We start from the raw sequence: 20,970 nt of genomic DNA on the forward strand, positions 1-20,970 counted from the left end.
CCGAGGCAAGCAAATTTAATTTTCAACATGCTGACCTTGTTCACAACGTCTTCTGTCTCTCTCTGGTGTATCACGTGAAAGAAACAGGCACGGCTGTGCAAGGAACAACTGCTGGCATGTGTGATGTGAGGAGAAAATGAACAGACAGATCCCATTTCCCATGCAGTGCAGCAGAATGTTTATTAAACGTCATGTGTATAGGTATGAACACTTCAAAATAAAACTGGTGTACCTCTGAGGTGTGACCTGCATGGCATTTTAGCTTTGTTTCCTTTACATCTCACACATATTTTATCAGAACACTAGAAAGCTACACCTTCAGGAACAAATCCTTATTGCATACAGAAGTTCACAGAATAAGGTGGTACTTTTTCCCAGTCACTGCTGAAGTAAAGTACTGCTTGACAGAATGCTAAATTTGAAAGGAAAGCTACTGTAGTTTCCTTTGCGGACAAAATACTTGCTTTTATTTGAAAACCTCTCTTTCATGAGACCTGATAACAGCACTAGTCATCAGGAACAGAACGTTTTAAGAAAGTAAAAAAAAAAAGCCACCCACCCACCCCAATCAATAGTAACATAATAACACTGACCAATAATATTTTGTACCATCAAAGGACAATTGGACACAGAGAACACTCTGTCACTGTGTTTTTCAGGTATCTGATCTCAGGAGTAAGTTTTCTACACTTCAGCTGTTGGTTCTTAAATAAAATTGAATTTCCAAACATTCTGGTTTTGCTATTCTCAGCATTTTTCTCTTGTTTTCCTAACTAAAACCTCACGCATCAAAATACTCCACCACATTCTTTTCCTACTTTTTTTTTTTTATATTGGTTTGCTCTCTGTTAAGTTTCTGTCTTGTTTGTGCTGTACGAAAGTAAATAAATGCAATTAACAGTTCCCATAGATAGCTATCTGCCTTCTCACTGAACAGCTCTGTGGGGTAAGAAAGTATTGCCTTGAGAGGCGGAGAAACTGAGCTGAAGGACTGAAATCCCCATCATTAATCTTTGTACCACTGGTGAAAACCAGGATTCCGTAATTTCTCAATCTTATATTCTGCCATGTATTTGTTCTAAATGAAATTGCCCTTAATTATGACTTATGCTGATTCATAAAGGTAATATAAGACATTGTTAAATATTACAGTCCCTTTTTACTAAAATACTAAAAATAATGTGTTCTTTTAACTAGAATAATAGCTTTTCAAAATACTCTCATTATGGTTTTTAGTCACATTACTGAGGTCCTTTCAAGTCAGTTTATATTAAAGTGCTTAGTTGTCCATTATTTTCAGTCACCTGAATTGAGAAGTTACATAAATTCCTCCAGAGAAGTCTGCTGCCAGATACGAGCAGCTTAGGTCCATAAAGGCCGCATCTCTTTTTTGCTGCAGTCATCAAGAATTTCACTATTATTTTCAAGACTTGACTGCTAAAGCATAGGACTAGTGCAAATGCTTAGGCACAATTTTGATTAAAATGCATACATTCTTGTTCTGTGCAGAGGCAATACAATGGCATGTAGCTTACCCTGTCAGTAGGCATTCCAGAGAACCTTAAAAAGGCACGTGCCTGCAAAACATTTGGCAAAAGAACAACACAAAGGATCCCGTGTCCGGTTTTACAGCACAGTACAATTAGAAGAACTGTCCGGCGTGTTTTTCGGAGGATATACTCAAAACCAACAGAGCGAAAGCATTAGTTCTGTCGATATTCAGCCTACCTCCAGAATTCTGCTTCAAGTAGTGTAAGGCTTGAGCAGTGTGCCACCCAGCAGCAATAGCTAGTATGTTGCTTCATCCATATTGTCATCGCTGCCAGCACCAAAGTCATCTCCATCTTCAAAATATGAAGAAATGTAGTCATTTTCCTAAATAAAAGGAAAAACCAGCCGTCACTGTATCTGTGGAGGAAACAGTTGGTGAAAGAAACATGCTTTAAACTGCACTTGAAGCAGTAGCAGCAGTTAAATTTCTTGGGAAAGCAAAGGGAAATATTGGTATGAAGTTCTGTTATCTACAAAAGACGAGGCATCACTGCTGTAGTGATGAAAATGAGTAATAGTATATATTGATTGTGGCAGGACACATTCCCACTTGCAAGACCTTTTTTCAGAGAGACAATTCTAAAAGACCCACTCAGATGAACTACAACACAATGTAGAAACAAAACAAACTGACGTCATGACGCCTCTCACTACAGCTCTCCCTTGGCGTCAGAGAAGCTAGGGACATTTCTCCGTCTGACAGCCAACACGCTACTGAACGACTGGGATCTGACTTTGTGTACACAGAGGAGCTAACACGATACCTCTTCATGCTCTTCTTCATCATATTCCTCTGGTTCTTCTGCTTCTTCATCATCTTCACCTTCTTTGTCTTTTGTTTTGTCTTTCTCATCTTCAGATTTTTCTTCTTCGTCATCCTTCTTTTCCAACTCCTGTCACAAGGCAATCTCCTTTACAAGGCAATCCCATGTTACAGCCACAGTGTATCCTCCACACTACCAAAATGTTACGCTGCAGTTAACGGCACGACAACTGCCAAGTGTAACAATGCTGTGTGCAAATGTTTTTTGTCGATCTTTAAAACAACATGACATGAAGCACAAGAACTTCGTAAGGACTTACTTGACCAAGCAGTAGCCATCAGACTTGAAGCCTAAAAAACTATGTCTTGTGTAATAAATTGAGATGATGATTTCCCTTTACCGTCCACTGTTAGAACATCTGACAGCAGAAGGCCATGTCATACTTGATAAAGTAACACCACATGCTGTATACAGTAATGTATCTGCACCAAACAACCGATGGATCACCAAGAGAAAAAAATAAAAGGCTGTTTCCCCTTTAAGCTTCCCATTCCCACATGGTAGCAGCTTCCTTCAAAACCGAGGTCACTTTCCTCCTAAGTTTCTTTTTATGTATGTTTCTCCCCTCTCACTAAGCTGTCTCATTTCCAACATCAGTAGATCAGCAAAATAGCAATAGATTTAAAAGTTCTGGCACCAATTCCACCTTCAATAACAGTAGCTCTGCTGTTCACGGTTAAGGCTCCATCACTACCCAGTGAAGAACAACTGGTTGTTGTGTTCAGAGGGTCAAACAGCAGCAAAGGAAAGAGCTTCTGCAAAGCCAGGCTCCACCCTTATCCTCTCCTTGTGCTAACACGCTGCAGAACAGTTGTCTGTCAGAGTAACAAGACAAGGCCCGAGAAAGGCTGCTCTGGTTCTTCCATTTATACCAAAAAACATCCTAAAGGTTTGATTTTCCTTCAGCAATTTCTGTTGTACAATTTAGAAAGAGTATGCACATCTTACCTCAATTTTTTTCAATACATCCAGATTACTTTTAGGCTCAGAGCTTTTGGCCTTTTTTGGTTTTGCACCTGCTGAAATAAAATACATCACTATTATTTTTTTTTTAATATGGAAGAACACAAATTCTCTTGTTTTACAGGCTCTTAAGAGGTTACAGCTTTACGCCACAGAAATCCCAGACCATCTGTATTAAAACTACATTATGCTTCGAGCTACATCATTCATGGAGGTGTAAATGCCCGATTTAAGTGGTGCCTATAGGGCCAGTCTGAAAGTCACTTTGAACAGGCAGTTGACCAAAGGTCTGGCCAAAGCATGATGTTCAGCTTCATGAAATACTTTTCACCTAAATACTCACAATAGGTTAAGAAATGAGAACGAAATCTCAATTGTTATTTTTCATCACCCTGAAAAGACAAAAACTCATTAATGTTACTAATTTATGCAACACATTAATGACAGCTGAGTGCTTCAGGCAGACAGATAAAACAAGGCAGATTGCAGTTTACTAGCTCCAATGCAGTAGGTATAGTTACTGCAGCTAAATGGCTTCTGGGCCACAGTTGGCTTTCATCTAAGGAGTCCACAGTCCGTATTTCCACCTAGTGCCTTGATTCATGAACACAATTTCCATCAAGCTACTCCCTGCAATCCAACCTCATTACGCTACGTAACTATACAGTGGAGCGAAGGTCAAAAATAGCATTGTGTACACCCAGGCAAGAGCTACCTGAATGGCAGCACCCTAAACTAAGGTTGCCCCGATTGCAGGAGTGCAGTTTGACCAGCAGATGAGGAGAATCAAAGAGCTCTGAATCGAAAGATGTTACAGCATTTAGAAAGCTCTGTGAGACGCCCGGTTTTCACAATGTAACTGTCTTTTGTCTCCCCTGCTGTATTCAACACGATCACATAAAACTTAAAACACAGGGGTGCACTGAACACAGACCAGCTCTTCTCAGCAGGGTCTAACAGCCTGTGACGGGCCACTGTGGTGTAGCTACACAGCTTCTGAGGGACAAGGCAGCTTCAGACAAGACAGCCTGTGCAACCTGCACCTTTCTTACACTGGGCTGCATGAAGTGGTATCAGAAAGAAAAACAGTGCACACTGATGGAGGGGATATTCTTTCTGGAGCAGACAGTAACTCAGCACAGTTATGTATTTTATCTGGCCTAATACTTAAGAAAGCAGAACTCTTAAGAGCTGCTAAAAAGACAACTGTATTTTGTCAAAACCATTTGTCTAAAGCAACATTTATGTCATTTCAGTGTTTTGCCTAGGAAAGGTTATGTGACAAAAGCACTGCACAAGGAGCCAAGCTGCTCTGTGACAACATGAACAGCATCACAGCAAACACACCCAGAATGAAGTAGGCTTTTAAGGAAAACAAGCAGAAAGTGTGACTCAAAATTATTATCTCTGCAGAAACCCCTGCAGGCTTCTAGAGATAATGCCTATAGAACAAACAGCCTGGAAATAAAACCAGATAAGCAAGATCTTTCCTTAAGTGCTGGGCATCTCTGGAGCTTATCATAACGTTAGAGACACCGACTCATCATTACAGAACGTCAAGCAAAAGCTCCTTACACCCATGTAGCTTAGAGGTGCAACGGAACACGATCTAATCTTTGCAAATACCTGTTCTGGCAGTACTTGGGCTTAAATGCATACATCTGATTGCTACACATATGCATACAGCTGGCCTACAAGAGCTGAATGCAGCCAACGCTGCTTTTTTTTTTTTTTTTTTTTTTTTTTTTAATTTCGGCAGGCACTGCTGTTATCTGGGACTCCGTGGTCTGCAGCCCAGGGTAAGCATGGGAGAGATGAATTCTGCCCCAAGTTTTGTCACCAAGAAGGCAGGCGGTCAGGTCTTAGAGAAACCAGAAAGGGTGAGGGAGAGGCGTGTGCAAATGGAGCCGTCCCTGTACACGTCACTGCATAGTGATCCCAATACTGCTCCCAATACCAATCTACAAAGGTAGAATGGTAGGAAGCCTGAATTTCAGTTGACTCCCTCACCTCTTGATTGACTTGACTCCCTCACCTTTCTTCCACTTGGTTATAAAGTGTCACCTAAGATGGCTGTCCTCAAAATACCACACAAGATATGTACCAGAAGGGCTAATCAGCTGATTAGTGTCACTGATCAGCTATTTACCATCCTCCTGAGTCATATGACTTTTGTACTGCCTCTGCATCATCCGGATTCCCCAAAAATACCCTAAAACCATGCGACTTTTGCTTTCAGAGGAACATATTTTTTTATCCAATCAAATTCTCATGGTCAGCTACTCTTTACCATTACAATTATGTTAGAAAGTATACTTTTAAGAGCAAATAGAGAAACTGGCACAAAAGAAAGAGCAAAAATCCCCCACAGTGAGCAGTGATTCTCTCTTTATGACAATTGCATTACTGTAACAAGGAATAATAAATTGGCATTTATGATTTCATTTGATCTTGGGGAGCTAATCATTGTGTATAGGCTTATAAAAGCCAGTGCAGTTTCTTCTTTTGGAAAAAAAAAAAAAAAAAAAAAGGTAGCTGCTCCAGTAGGCTGCTTCATCTTTAGAGATTTTGCAAGTAAGTATTTAATTTTCAGTTGAATCTTGCAGTCTACCTTTAGTACCATGTTTCTCAATGACGCTCGTAAAATGAACAAAGGTTCCAGCTGAGCTAGTCTCCATGACTACTGCATATTCCCTTTTCTTTTTCTATTTTATCCTTGAACTGAAAAATGACACATGAAGGACTCAGGCAAAGAGAACAAGAAAGTAAACAATTATATGTAACACACAGCTAGATACAGGAGGCCAAGTGTCATTTCACATCAACAGAGCAACAGACTTCTACAGAGAACTTAACAGTCATGCATACTACAAAACACTTTGAAAAACAAGTACACATATGATGCTGTGTAATAAAAAAGTTTTTTCCTGTAAGAACAACCAATACCAGCTCCAACTGCTGTTGAAGGATCTGGTTCACAATTCTGCAGAAGAAAGCTGAAAATAAACAAAAAAAGTAAAACCAGGGAAAATAGAAAACAACCTACATTAAATCACATAGAAAAGGCTTAAAAAAACCCCGCAGAAGTCAACCAAATCATAAACAAGATAACTGAGAAACCCAAAATCGAAAGGAAATCTGACCAGCCAGCTATTCACCGAATAGAAGGGCGAGTGTTGACTAAAGACACAAACTTCCAAAACAAAAAGTTCTGTGGTTTTTTTAATCTTTCATCATTATGTATCTCATATGTTAATATGCCACATCAACGTGAAAGGCAGGAAAGGAAGATAAATCTGTTCCAGTAGGTTAAAACATCCTACAGAAGCAAAGCAAAAACCACAAAAGACAGGCAGGCTAGTAAATTATTTAGAAAAAACCTGCCAAAAGTCCTGATTATTCAGACTAGTTAACATTTCTACCATTTATTTTTTTCCCTAACCAGCTCCAGTATGTCTTCTATCACACAACTAGTGTATACTAAATACTTCTTAAAAAAATATGCAATATACCTTTCTTGGTCTTTTTCTTTGGCTTCATCTCTCTTGGGAGTCTCCTCCAATCTGTACAGAAAATAGCCTTAACATCTATGAATGATGATTTACAGCAGTAAGCCTCCCCCTGCCACCCACCAAGGAAAGGTTGGGGCCCCTGTTCTGCTTGGTCCTATTTACATGCACACCCAAGTGCTTTAGCACATAAGAGTTTTACGGTACTTTAAATGAAAGAACTAGAGTGAGGACTGGCATTTCACCCACTTCGTGCAACTGGCATCTGCCCCAGAGAGACAAAGTTCAGCCCTTTCAGTGACCCACGTGCCCTTCAATTTACATTCTATAATTAAGTTTGCAGTAGTGAGCTATATGGCTGTGGAAGTTTAATGTTATAAGCCCAGCTACCTGTGACTGAGACATCAGGTTGGGTTATTTTTAGTGACACCAGTGATTGCTCCCAGTTCAAAACTGGCATCTGCATGGTTAGTAAGGAAGAAGGAAAGCCAGAGTGAGAGCTAAGGCTTGCATTTTTGCTGCAGATCAGTTGTTTCAACTGAGTAAATAAATAAAATCAGCTTTTTTTCCCTTTTTTTTTTGGAGAAAACAATACTTTGCCTTGATCCGAAAACATGCAAAGGGCATAACCCTCAACAAGGAATATGTGACTTGGTAAGGATTTGCATAGTTTTTTATTGCTTGAAAAATAATGAATCAAACATTTAAAAGAGCAGAACATTTCATAGGTTAATAAAGAATTAGCCTTTGATAATCTCAGGTATTACCTGGGGTCCATGTTGCATGCTCCTTTTCACTGTCCTGGTACTTTTTACTGTATCTCTCAATTGCTATATAGAAGGATACAAAGTGTAATTGAATTGAATTAATTAAAAAGGCAATCCAGACACTCTCCTTGATATTTTCCTGTAACTAAACATGCAATGTATTTTTTTTAATCCCACACTGAACACTTTCTTGTGCTGTTGACAAACACTTAAAAAAACAGTTTAACATCACTACTTTGAGCAGTTCTCATGATAATTCCCAGGCCTATTAATTTGCTAAGTACTTGCAAGATCTGGATTTTATAGCCCCTCAAAAAAACCCTGCAAAACCCCCAAATATTGCTTTGCATTTTTGGGGTATCTCCTTTCAATCAAAACACTCCCCCACCAAAAAGACACAAACAAAAGAAACCTCCAAAATTATTATAATTTATACTTCTATCCCTGGAAAGCAGGAAAACATAAAATGCAGACACAGTCAGGGAAACTAGGCTGAAACTTCAAATGAACGCTAACTCTTCTACTATTCAAGACTTTCACAATCAAACCTTTGCTGCAAAACCAATCACTAACATTCATCACCACCATGCTAATCATAAAAAGTAGCCAGAATTCCCAGGTCTCAGAAAGCCACATCTCATCCCAAGACTTTAAGCACTTCTGCAATGGCAAAGCTTTGCAGCGTAACAGAGATGTGTCCCGAACAGCAGCCACACACTTTAGTCCATTTAACCTTCTTCCAGGCACAAGAACTAAACTGAGAAATACATTGTAAATAATACAGTAGTTACCCAGTGTAAGTACATCCAAAATGTACTGCAAAAAAAGCTTTCTTGTACAATATCCAATGACAAAAGCAGTATCAAAACTTAAGTGTTTTTAAATCAATCCCGTGTTTTCTTACCAAGTTACCATGCCCAACTGCAAAATCCGCTTAATGCAAAATTACTGATTCTGATTGCACTAATTACTCATCACCCTAACAGGGATATTTTTGTGGGTATTATACAAAAAATGGTAACAAAGACAGACTGTGACCTTTGCAGTCAAAGACTTATAACATACTCAACAGAGAAAAGGAAGAGAGAAGGAAGAGATCAGAAATGAAGCTCAGTTTTGATGAGGGCAAGCAGAAGACCTATTTACAACCGTGGAATGAAGAGCTTGCATTTAAAATGCCAATGTCTCAAGCGTCATTTAACGTAGGTAGCCCTCACAGATGCTGTGGAAAACAGCACAGAGAGGGAAAGAAACCAGTAGTTTTGATTTCAACTTGAGGCTCTGTAGTGAAGAATAGCTGATGGCATCTAAAACATTAGGTCTGACTGATTCTTGCCATTCACGGCTAATGAATGAATGCCAAACCACTGCCAAGGTGACAGCCACCCAGTCATAGCAGATATACCTACAGGAAAAATATGAACGTTTCACAGCTTATGAGGTGAGGAAAATAGAGAACTTACTATAGAATATGGCTGCTACTCACTCAAAATGAGTGTTGAAATGAATGATGAAAATCTGGTCTATATGGCACACTAATGCATCAAATTTGCCAGGCAGTATTGGACATGGCTTTCATTTACCACCTGAATAACAAAAGAAAGATGGCTAGCTACGTCCTAACTAATTAAAATGCTTCCCTTCTCACACTTCAAAGGACCATTTGGCTCACAGATGTGTTGAGGGTTTAAAACAATCCATTTGCTCTTGCAGCAAAGCCAATTTAAGAAGATCCTGCCCACAGCCCCCCTCTAGCCTCTCTCTTAGCCCTACCAGATGTTTTGATGAAATACAGGGGAGCAAGGGGCTGTAAACCAAGTAACGGAAAAGATCAGTTACAAATAATCTGTCCTGGGGGAAGAAAGTGATTTTCTTAAAGCTAGGCCACTTCTGACACACAATGCAGTCCCAGAGACAATTGCACACGGTGACTGAGACGAAAGCAAGCTTTTTAAGCTGCAGAGCACTGATGATGTAATTATTTCCCACCCCTCAGACAAGACATTTTTGTACATCTGAAATGTTCAGTAAAAGGTTACTTCAACTTACCAACTTACCCCTGGGGAGATGATGAGACCATTTGAAGTATTACGTGAGTCTATCAAGTAGCTGTCTACCTGCTTTCCCTGCAACTGCCAGTTTTTGTAGTAAAAAAGTCTTCAAAGCTGACAGTTTTACTAAGGAGCACACTCAGCAACAGAGAGAGTTGACCCCATCCCAGAAAGAAGGCTGTAGAAACAAAGATGATTTTGAGGTGAAGAGTAAGCACAATCACATGAGGCAAAGCTGGAAAAGAGAGATAGTATGTTCTCATAAAGTGTCTGGTTCCTTGGAAATAACTCTGACCAGCTCTCAGGCACTGCAGTTTCCTTTTTTGTGCCTCACACAGAAATAGTGAACTTCAAGCCTGACAAAGATCAAGAGCACAGCAAGCCTCTAGCGAGATGAGAAGCCAGAGATTGAAATTTGTTTACTCAGAAGATGAAAGAGTACACGTGATAGAAGAGTAACTTGGAATTCTTCTACCATCATAAAGGGATCTAGAAATGAAGATCAGATCTGTTCTCCTCGCCTCACAACCAAGGTTTTACCTGGCCGCACCATCAGGGTCCACCCTGGGCCGTGCTTGTGCTGCACTACAGCTGCCTGCTGCATCCCGGTGGCTGCTGGGCTCCAGCTGCAGGTCAGAGGAAATATTCTGCCTTTTGTGAGGCACAACGTCTGGTCGACAGTGTGTTCACTGCTCACACTGCAGAGTGCTGCTCCATTTTAAACAGCGCTTTAGTACAAGTGGACAATTGCAAAGTAAGGTGTGTTAATCACTGGTACATTCAAAGCCTAATAAAAACAAATTGCACGCAGTCTCAAAAAACCTCTAGAATTCATCATGACACCACGAACAAAAATTATCAAAAATTCAGAGGGGACTGGACTGTGTACTTGCATGGTATCAGCGTCATGAATATTCAGGCAGAAAATACTCTGATGGTTTTGGGGTAGAAATTAAACTTCATGTTTCAGAGTTCGAGTCAGCTCTCATTCAAAATCAGCACAAGACAGCAAGGAAAAGATTATCCAGTATTTGGCCACTTTGGATTTCTTAAACATCTTTATAAAGCTTTTTAGTGACTGCCTGTTGTGCCGATGGGGCCTAGGGTCCGACACATGCGGCATTTCCTAATACGCTGCATTTCCTATCTTCCTGTACCAGCACTTGCCATTTATACCACTCCGAACAAGCACTCCAGAGGATGACAGAACTAGCCAAAAATCACAGACGAAAAGAAGCACTCCTCACAGTAATAACCTCTTCTGACTGCTAGATTTACAGCAACCCACAGCAAAGTAAACACACATTAAAGTCTTCCTACCCTGCCCCGCTTTCCTTCTTTCCCACTAGCTCAGTTTTCTGCCCAGGAAGCTTGGGTTTTAACACTAGAATGATGTATGACTGGATGTCAAGTACAGCAGAGTGTTTATTGTTATCAAACAATAACAAAAAGCGGTTCATTTTTAATCACATAAAAGCTAAAGACATTCTTAGGTCAAACAGAGTAAGAACAAGCTTTGGCTTCTAATCCAGCTCTACTTCTGATGCAGAACATCACTTATCCTCATCTCAGTCTTCGTATTTCAGGTGACTCGTCACTTATACTTACTGATCTTTCCTGAACAGACTTAGGGGAAAAAAAAATTAGTACCTTCTAGAATGCCCAGCTATTAAACATAACATTGATTATTTCCAGTATGTCTTTACACAATTAAAACAGAAGCTGAATTTCAACACTAGTATTAACTACAGATTTCTTTGCTCCAATGCAAAATTTTTAGGGTACTTTACCATGTAGAAGTGCCTGTTTCGCTTGTATTGGTCAGCATATAATTGAACAGATTGCATATAGTTGGCCTACATGTTTCTGACTGTATATCAAATGGAACAGATGTTTGGTACCTCTCTTTTTCACACAGCAGTTGCTTTCCAGTTACAGCACTTGAGGGTGTGACCTACAACTTCAGTATCCGTAAAAGCAGAAAAATTCCTGATTATCTTAAACTGCCAATTTTTATTCCTCATTTTCAGTACAAAATACAGCTTCAACACATGCATTTCACTACTTGACTTTTCACAGAATAACTACTGAAGATATAAATTTAAAAAAAAAAAAGCACACAAACAAACCTTCACGATCTTCTTCTACTGCCAAAAAATAGGGCGTTTTTTTCATAGTTCCTCTAAGATCTTGTTTTAAGGCCAACATGTAATCTTCATCTTCTCCTGTTTTCAGAGGCACTGGCTTATTGTCTGTACTCTGTACAAATTATGTTTATTATTTATAAGGTCTTAAGATCCATCAAATATACAGGAAAACTAACAAAAGCCACAATAAACACAGCTAATCACAGAAGAGTGCAACTATGCATTACGCTACTTCACAAGTATACTTTACTGCATTCTGACATGCATAACTGTTTACAACTGAATTTATACCTTCTATGACTTCACTGTATTGCCCTGCAAAAATGTATCAAGAAACCAAGAGAAAAAAGTATTAAAACTGTGAAACAGTCATTCATAGTCATGCTCAGCTCTTAAACGCCAAAAGCAGTTTTTCACACCACCCAAACTTACTCAGAAACCATTGCTGCTCCCTTCAGTCAGAGCAGTGATGGCCTTAACTCCTGCTAAAACAATGTTTTAACTACATTAAGTACGATTACTCTGAATAATATGGACACCTTTTCCATGACTACTGTCACGGAAACAGGTTGTGTTGTCATACAATCAGGTAGCACACAGGCCCTCATGCCATTAATTTTCTGTCAGGTGAATTGTTAAGGTTTTGATTTTGGGGGGCTTTTTTCAACTATTATCTTTGAAACTGCGAAAGATAAATAAGCAAAAACAGTTTCAAAAATACACAGAAGAGCACAGCCAGAGACAGAATTACAGAATAGATGTTGTTCCTCTCACACGACAGATGGTCCACAATCGATACCTGAGCAGCAGGCTGCAAAGCACGAAATGCTACCACAAGTCCAAGAGATGGATCATGGAAGGAGTTTACTGCTTCCAGCTGTATTTGCTGGCTGGCCAACATTTTAAATAACTAATGCTGCTGACTGTAAGCTGAAGCTCCTTAACTGAGTTTCTAATTGCACTTACAGGAAATTCATAAGAACTCAGAACTGCCTATTAGAAATACACAATGGCAACAATTCACTGCTTAAAATAATTTCGCTGTAAGTCAGTTAATAGCTGTAACAGACTTCTGGTCACTGCCCACTCATTAAATCTAACTCTTGAAATTGTTGTCAATCGTAGTTACGCCACTGGGTTAACTTTGACATTTTTGAATGGCACTAATTTCCCCTGACAAGTTTAACTTTGTTTTGAAACTTTTTTTCACAGAAGGAAGAAAGCCACTTTAACTTCTCCATGGTATATTAGATACACCAGGGCTAGTAATTCTCCTACTAGGCTGATCCACTGCTGACTGTAACTGCAGAAGCTGTAGTTCACACAGAATTCAGCTTCCTTGTGCTATCAAGCAGACTGCAGTATTCGCATCAGGAACAGTTACAGATGGCTTAGTGTCACTGAAATCACACAACGAAATTGTAAAGGTGGACTAAGAGGATATGTAACATCGGGTTCAGCAGGTCAAAACCTCAGGTGGAAGAACTATTCAGAGAAATCTCAGCATACAACCAATTATACGTCAAACTTGCAAGTTCTGTATCACAACACGTGAGACTGAGAAAAATTTCATGCACCTTGACCAAATCCTGACATAAGTGCTCTTACATAAAACTGCAATACTGTGAGACTACTTCTCCTCCTCAAGATTGTCCAAGCTTCCCTGCATAGCAAAATGCAGTCAGAAAATGCTCTTTCTTCCCCTAATTTAATTCTCAAATACGTCCCAAATGCCAAATCTCAATTAAGTTTCCTAAATTACATAAAATATTTTCCAGTTATTTTCAAATTACTTTCAAACATTGGCTACTGAGGCAAAAGAAAATCATCCAAAATCTTTTAGGTTTGCATCAACAGTGAACTTCTAAAATCAGCAAATCCGTTCACAGCTTCAAAGAATACTGTAACTTCATTTTCAAACAAATTCAGCTATCCAACGTTTCAGTTACTACAATGTCCAGAAAACCAAATCATGATGAGGACTTTAACGAAATAACACTTTGCAAGCAACCCAGTTAAATTTGGGATATGACACTTAGCAAAGGGACAGGAAGTAACAACAAGAAAAATGATTATTTACATTAAATACTTCAAAACTGACCTAAAGTACTTAGGGTTCATGTATTTCATTACCCTGTCTGAACATGAGAGTGAGTACACTTCACCTGAACACAGACAGTGTGCCCTACGATACTTGCTGCACTTACAGGAAATGGTGGTGGTGGCTTACACATGACATCAGGTAGAGCTGCACCTTTAGCAAAGCCAATAGCCTCGATGTTGAAGGTAAACACAGCGCGTCCTCTTCCTCTACCTGACCCAGCCATTTGGAGTCACTGAAAATATTACAGATTTTTAAAGATTTATTTCTGTCACATATATCAGATGCATGTATGTATTACCTACGAAATTAATGTCTAGCAAAGATTACAGTAATTTTAAAACCAAAGATCATTTTAAATAGCAAGCCATCTGAATGCCCATCTTGGGTTCTTCCACATATTATAAATTTGATACATGCCTAAAATCAACTCCATTCCTTCATTTCTGCTAGCCACCTCTGCATGCCTGAAATTACCTCCTAACCCAGTAATTTTAAACTTTCTTCTTCTAAACCTTAGATGCACTGACTTGAGTTCAATCAGAGTAGAAGAACCAGGAACAAAGTGAGAAAAAAAAAAAAAAAAACAAAGAAAAAAAAAAATTCAAGGACCCCAAACTTTCCGTGAATACATTTTGCAGCTTTTTTTTTTTTTCCCCCCAAAAAAAAACAGTTTGTGTTTGTCACTCATGGCTTCTTTGTCCTTCAGATTACTTTTTTCTTTATCTTTGTAACTAGTTCTGGGTACCGATAAAGAGCCAAAAGCAAAGAGGTTCCAAGTAAAAACATCAAAGGACTCCAGCATGTCTGCAAGCTAACTGCTGACAGAAGGAGGTTGTTTCCAACTGAAGTATTTCACCAAGGATATAAAAGTGAAATAACCTGCAAAACTGCATTTACAGTCATATCTCACCACCTTCACAGTCAGGCCAGTCTTCATCTCAGGACTGTATGACCCACGGGTTGGGCAAAATGTTAGAAACGCGCTTTTTTTCAGGGAAGCTGTCATGAAATGGGATGCAAGAGAAGCCTGGCTGAAGCAACGTGCTACTGCTGACTCCCCAAGACCGTTAATTGCAAGGTTGCTGCACTGCACCCTGCTCGGTAAGGGTGAGCCTGTTCTAGACTTACTGCCCTACCTGTGTCACCAGGTCTATTCCCACCGTTACTGTGCGGGTGAGATAACAAGGTCAAGCGGGAAATAAGAAACAGCACAATACCTATGGCTTCTCATAGACTCGTCTAAAATAACAAGGAATACAGGAGAGAATTATGATTAGGAGCAAAGAAATGCAGATTAAGATTAAGATCTTTTAAGATCCCCCCCCCCCCAAATGGAAGCAATGGCCTTTTTATTAAATGCCAGTAAGAAACAGGCTGATTCAAGTATTTCCCTACTTACTACTTTCAACAGGAATAAGCTCTGCTTGGATAAAACAAAATCACATTATATATTTCCACATCACTCAGTAGCACAGGAAACTCTAAAAATAAGCAGAGACCTAAATAAATCATTTTAAGGAGGACAACAAAGCAAAAGCTAATCCTGAGCATGTCATTAACTGGAAATAAAAAGAAATAAAAAGAAAAAAGAAAAAAGATATAGCAAACTCATTTGAAAACAAGATGAAAAGCAAGATGTGAGCCTGGCAGAATGGAGAAAGAAAAAAGATACGGTAACGTAAGCAACTATATTATCTAGGTGGGGAAACAAGGGAACCAGCAACAGAAGAAAACCAACAAAAAAGTTAAGGGAGGTGTGCAGCTAGCCAGGACAGGCACACTGTTTGCATTAAATACAGTGAATATACAGGCTATTTTTCAAATGCTGCTTCAGAATTAATTCTCACTAAGATTCTCTTGAAACAGCGCAATAGTCGATTGAGAAGTAACAAGCTTTAAAACTAACGGTATTTCAACTCTGTAGTTGTACTGAAATTCGTGATTTTTGGCTTAGAAGGTTTATGTCTACTGACAGCATAAAGTGACAGCAACAGATGACAGGAGAAATGGTGAAGGACAAGTTGAGATGTACATCCAAGCCACCAAGCACGAGAGTTACCAGACAACTCATGTGGATGCCTGACAGAGCACCTGGGCACATTTACCTCTGGACGGATAGTTCGTGTGTCACTTACTCTACGAATGAAAAGGCAAATTTCAAACTTAAGGTTTCAAAATCCGTTCAAACCTATGCACGCTGTTGCTCGGGCAGTCTGTCTGGGGAAGACCGCGGAGGCCTTCGCGAGGGGAAGGCCTGTGGAACTGGGGTCCCCGACGGTGGCCGGCGTTATCGTACGTTTTCCTCAGGACAAACCTCTCGGTTGTGTTAGGATTCTTGATTTTCAGGTGCGACCAGTGGCAGGGAAGAGCAGATAAAGGAGAAAGGGCTGAAATTAAAATACTGAGCTTTTGTGGGGTTTTTGACTTTCTTTACCTGATGCCGCTGGAGATAAAAGGGTGAAAATATTTGTCACGACGGCCACAAGCCCCTGCCGTGCCAGAATACACCCCCCGGCTCCTCCCTGCTCCTTTCCCGCTCCCTCTCCGTCCTCCGCACCGCCACCCCGCCGGACACCCCCGGAGGGTCCTCCCCCCGCTCCCCTCACAGCCCGGGCTTCACCGCTGTACTTCCCCCTCCGCAGACGGGTCTCGGCCGCCTCCCCCGGGCAGCGTCCTGCTCTGTCACGACAGTAGAGGCGGCTTCAACCCCGCCGCCCCCCTGACGCAACGCCTCAGCCTCCCCGGCCCCCCTTAAGTCTCCCTCACCGCCCCTCACGGCTCCCCGCCTCGCTCAGCCGCCCGCCGCTGTCGCAGTGGGCCGGGCCCGAGGCCGCCCCGCCCGCCCACCGCGGCGGCGCTGAGGGACGGGAGGGCGCCGATCGTCGGGAAGCGGGAGGGCGATGTCGGCAGTGGAGTGGTTCGCTCACAAGCCGCTGGGCGACGGCATCTTCTGGATCCAAGAGCGCTTTTACGAGTCGGGCAACCGGGCCAACATCTGGCTGGTGAGGGGCTCGCAGCGGGACGTGGTGATCGACGCGGGGCTGGGGCTGCGCAGCCTGCCCGAGTACCTGCGCGCCTCCGGGCTGCTGGCGCCGGCGGAGGGGAGCGGGCCGAGGCCGCTGCTGGCCGTCGCCACCCACGTCCACTTCGACCACTCGGGAGGGCTGCAGCACTTCGACGAGGTGGCGGTGCACAGCGCCGAGGCGGCGGCCCTGCTGCGCGGCGATAACTACGAGGCCGTCACCTGGCTGTCGGACCGGGAGGTGGCGCGGCCGCCGCGGCCGGGATGGCGGGCACGGCAGTTCCGCGTCCCGCCCGTCCGGCCCAGCCGCCTGCTGCAGGAGGGTAAGGGCGGACGGCGGCGCGCGCTTGGCTTCTGCGGGTGAATTAATGTCTGTGCTAGTGCCTGAGCGGAAGTAATTTTTTTTTTTTTTTAAAGTTTTGGATTATTTGGAATCCCGGGGTCGCGTCTTCCTTCCCTCTGTTCGCGTCCTGCTTCATGCAGCTCCTCGAATAGTAGTTTTTTTCATTTACGTTCAGTCTCTGTTACCCACTTTGCAGAACCTACAAGCCATCCGCAGTCCTCAACATGGGACAAAAATTATATGTATCATAGCGTCATAGAATCACGGTTTGGGCTGGGAGGGACCTTAAAGCTCATCCAGTTCCAAACCCCCCACCATGGGCAGGGACACCTTCCACCAGACCAGGTTGCTCCAAGCCCCATCTTGAACCTGGCCTTGAGCACTGCCAGGGAGGGGGCAGCCACAGCTTCTCTGGGCAGCCTGTGCCAGTGCCTCACCACCCTCACAGGGAAGAATTTCTTCCTCACATGTAATCTAAATCTCCCCTCTTTGAGTTTGAAACCATTACCCCTTGTCCTAGTGGGTTAAATGTAGTGGGTTAAATTCTTACTTCTGCCAGTCCTGAAAGTAATGACAGGAATTGAGAAACATGCATAACATACCGTGTGCTTGCCTAATCTGTTTGCCAGTTGGTGCAGGTTTTCTTCCTTAGAATGAGAATCGCTCAACCGTAATTTGAGTGACTGACTAATTGAGCACCCCAAGTTTAGCCTTAGGCTTCTAACAGTATGTCACTGTGTCTGTTCTGGTGACCCGGATTATTTATAAACTGTCAAGGCATAGCAATGTAAAGAACAAAGCAATTTACTGAACTGTGTGCCACGAAGAATATGGATCTTGTTTTACAAAATTTAAGTAATTGTAACATTTACAGAAGTGGCTTGTTAGAGGTAAAACAATTCCATTTAGTCTCTTGTAGGTAACAATGATTAGGTTATTCTGGCAACAACCAACCTAACTGTACAGTATGGTAAAGCAGCAGTCAAGGGGTATCTGTCTGACAGACAGGTGACACCTTTTACAGGGGATGTAGTTTCTTCTTGGCTGTATTAGGCCATCCCACAGAGTGCTTGCAAAAGTGGAAGTGGAATTGCTGAAGGCTTCAGAGAAGATCTGATGAGACATTCAACTATAGTCAGTCAACAGAAGTTTTTCTTTAAAAGGGGGGAATCATTAAAAAAATAATCTTGGAAAAGAACAAGCGCACTCACTGTCACAGCAACATCAGAGTGTGTAAGATAATGTTCATGGAGACATACGGTGTGGAACCGACATGCCGTCTCAGTGCACGTGTCGTTGCTGTGGGGTGAGGATATCCAGTAATGCTGAAAATATGAATGTGGCAGGGGCAATTTTCTGTTGCGACCCAAAGCCGCAGCTTTTACTCGTACATTGCCTGCTTCGCTTGTTTAGTTTTTGCATTACCTTAATCTTACCAGATCTTTCAAGCAGCTTTCACTTTGGCTGTTCTAGTTAAAATTGCACTTACTTGTATTGTGCCTTACCATTCAGTGTTTTCCTAGTCACTTTTGTCTTCTAAGACCCATAGTTTCCTTCAGCTGTCCCTTCAGCTTCAGAATTTAAGAATTTTTCTTAAATTCCGTACACTTGGTTGCCATATTCTGTTTCTTTGTATTCTTTTCAGTGCCAGGAGCAGTTTGAAACCCACTGGAACTCTTTCCTCCATTAACTTCACCATCCCCACTGTGGTTTCATTCACCAGTACAGGCATTTTCTGCACAATCTTCTCAGTAGTCAAGTCTATTACTTTCTCCTGCCAAGGATTCCCAACATTTCCCTGAAAGAGAATTTGGCTAAAAATTGTTAATTTTGAAACTACCTGCTTCTGCAAATGTAGGGATGCATTTTCAGGTTGGGTACAGCATGGTCAGACGTTAGCTCTTCGGTGGCTTCCAAACGCTGTTCTAGCATTTTCATTAATCTTTTTTAGTTGAACCCCATAGGTCCTGCCATGGAAGGTCTGCCTGTCAAGAGTTCAGTAGCTTTAGGCTTGCTGAGTCTTGATTAAATCTGTGGCATGCCTGTCCCTGCTGTGAGACAGATGTTTAACTTCTCAGTGTCTAATACAGCAGAGGTTTGGTGACTTTTTTCTTGTTCTCCTTGGAACTTGAAATCCATACCACAGTTTGAAGCACCATTTTACAATAGTACTGGATGCTGTTTCTTTTAGAACTGTTTCATATAGTTGTTAAGCAGCTGCATCTGGAAAGGTTGCTTATATGATGGTTGTCTTCTCCTACACAGCCCTAAAGTTTACATATTTACCACCTGTAAATTAATGTGTTGTATTTTATAATTTAAGTTTATACATTTATAATTAAGCTGGCATTACAATTTAAAATTAACAGCTGACTTACTTGAGCTGTTACCCATCCCTAGGCCAACTTTCCGCTCAAAGTACCAGTTCAGTGGCTAGTACAATGAAAAGACATTCACGTGTAAGCTGGCAAAAAAATATTAAGAAAGTTCTATTTTTATATATGTGATTGAATGAGATGAAGAAACTGTGTGTGGAAGCCAATCTTGGTTCTCCTCCAGCAGTTTATGTTCTGCCCTTTTGCTTTTCAAAAGTAACGGCAGTGCTATTCTAGGCAAATTAAGTAAGGATAAAATAATAAATTGTGAAATACTCTGTAAACTTTCAAGGGAGACCTTAGATGTGTTCTCTTTGTTTCCTGTTTTATTTTCTCTATCACATTTCTCTTCAAATTGTTTAGTTTATTAGGGCAGGAGTAGATTCAATTAATACAGCCCAAGCCTGTGTTAACTGTTACTCTCACTGGAAAATACCCTTTTGCCAAGTGTATCTTTCCAATGCCTCTTTGGCACTCACCAAGAAAGTAAATGTCCCGCTGCCCTTGTTGTGGATGTATAGTGTGTGTAAACAGCGTATGGGTAGGTTGTACTCTGCGTGGTGTTTAATATACACGATAAACGCGTATGTTTTCCTGTAACACATTTGTTTGCAGGGGACGTCATCAGCCTTGGAGACCGACAGCTTACTGTCATGCACATGCCTGGTCATTCAAGAGGCAGCATCTGCTTACACGACAAAGACCGGAAGATTTTGTTCAGCGGGGACGTGGTGTACGATGGATCCATGATTGACTGGCTTCCCTACAGCAGAGTAAGTGACTACGTTGCAAGCTGCCAGCGCCTCATGGAGTTAGTGGACAGAGGTCTCGTGGAGAAGGTACTGCCTGGGCACTTTAACATATTCGGGGCAGAAAGGCTCTATCGGTTAGCTTCCAACTACATTTCGCAAGCTGGAGTCTGTCACAAGATTTCTACTTGTGCCATGAGATCTATCGCAAGCATTGCACTTCGCATTACGAATTCTAGAGTCACTTCCTAGTGACAGTGCGTTTTGTGTCATCAATTCCCTGTTGAAAAAACAAATGGCTTGTGAAAGGGTTGACACAAGCAAAAGTAGTGAGCGTAACTAAAATGCTATTTGAAATTCTCCCTATTTTTGCCTACTTTATTCCTATTTTTATAAAAAGTACGTAAGCTAGTAGCCTTAGCCAAAGCTACCATGTTTCTTTCTATTTTTTCAGGGTGTGTTTGCACACGTATTGTGATTGAAATATATTGTTTTATTTTTGGTATGATTCTGACAGATGCATATATGCCAAAATGAGAGGTTTTCCATTCATGCCTGAAAACTT

The 20,970-nt window shown here is 41.4% G+C and overlaps 2 protein-coding genes across 2 annotated transcripts; one reads left to right on the forward strand and one right to left on the reverse strand.

Moving 5' to 3' along the window:
* Positions 1–1,785: 1,785 nt before the first annotated feature.
* POLR3G (RNA polymerase III subunit G) lies at positions 1,786–14,139 on the reverse strand. The gene is made up of 7 exons (XM_086480201.1): positions 14,020–14,139; positions 11,795–11,924; positions 7,615–7,677; positions 6,851–6,901; positions 3,324–3,394; positions 2,316–2,444; positions 1,786–1,875 (listed from the first exon to the last, which is right to left on the reverse strand). The coding sequence occupies exons 1-7, from the start codon at positions 14,137–14,139 to the stop codon at positions 1,789–1,791; spliced, it is 651 nt and encodes a 216-aa protein (XP_086336327.1). The 3' UTR covers positions 1,786–1,788.
* A 2,677-nt stretch (positions 14,140–16,816) lies between these two features.
* Positions 16,817–20,657, forward strand: MBLAC2 (metallo-beta-lactamase domain containing 2). The gene is made up of 2 exons (XM_086479772.1): positions 16,817–17,261; positions 20,272–20,657. Exons 1-2 carry the CDS (start codon positions 16,817–16,819, stop codon positions 20,655–20,657), a joined length of 831 nt encoding a protein of 276 aa, XP_086335898.1.
* Positions 20,658–20,970: the final 313 nt, after the last annotated feature.

The sequence above is a fragment of the Leptosomus discolor genome, chromosome Z, assembly GCF_034619465.1.
Source record: "Leptosomus discolor isolate bLepDis1 chromosome Z, bLepDis1.hap2, whole genome shotgun sequence".
NCBI lineage: Eukaryota > Metazoa > Chordata > Aves > Leptosomiformes > Leptosomidae > Leptosomus > Leptosomus discolor.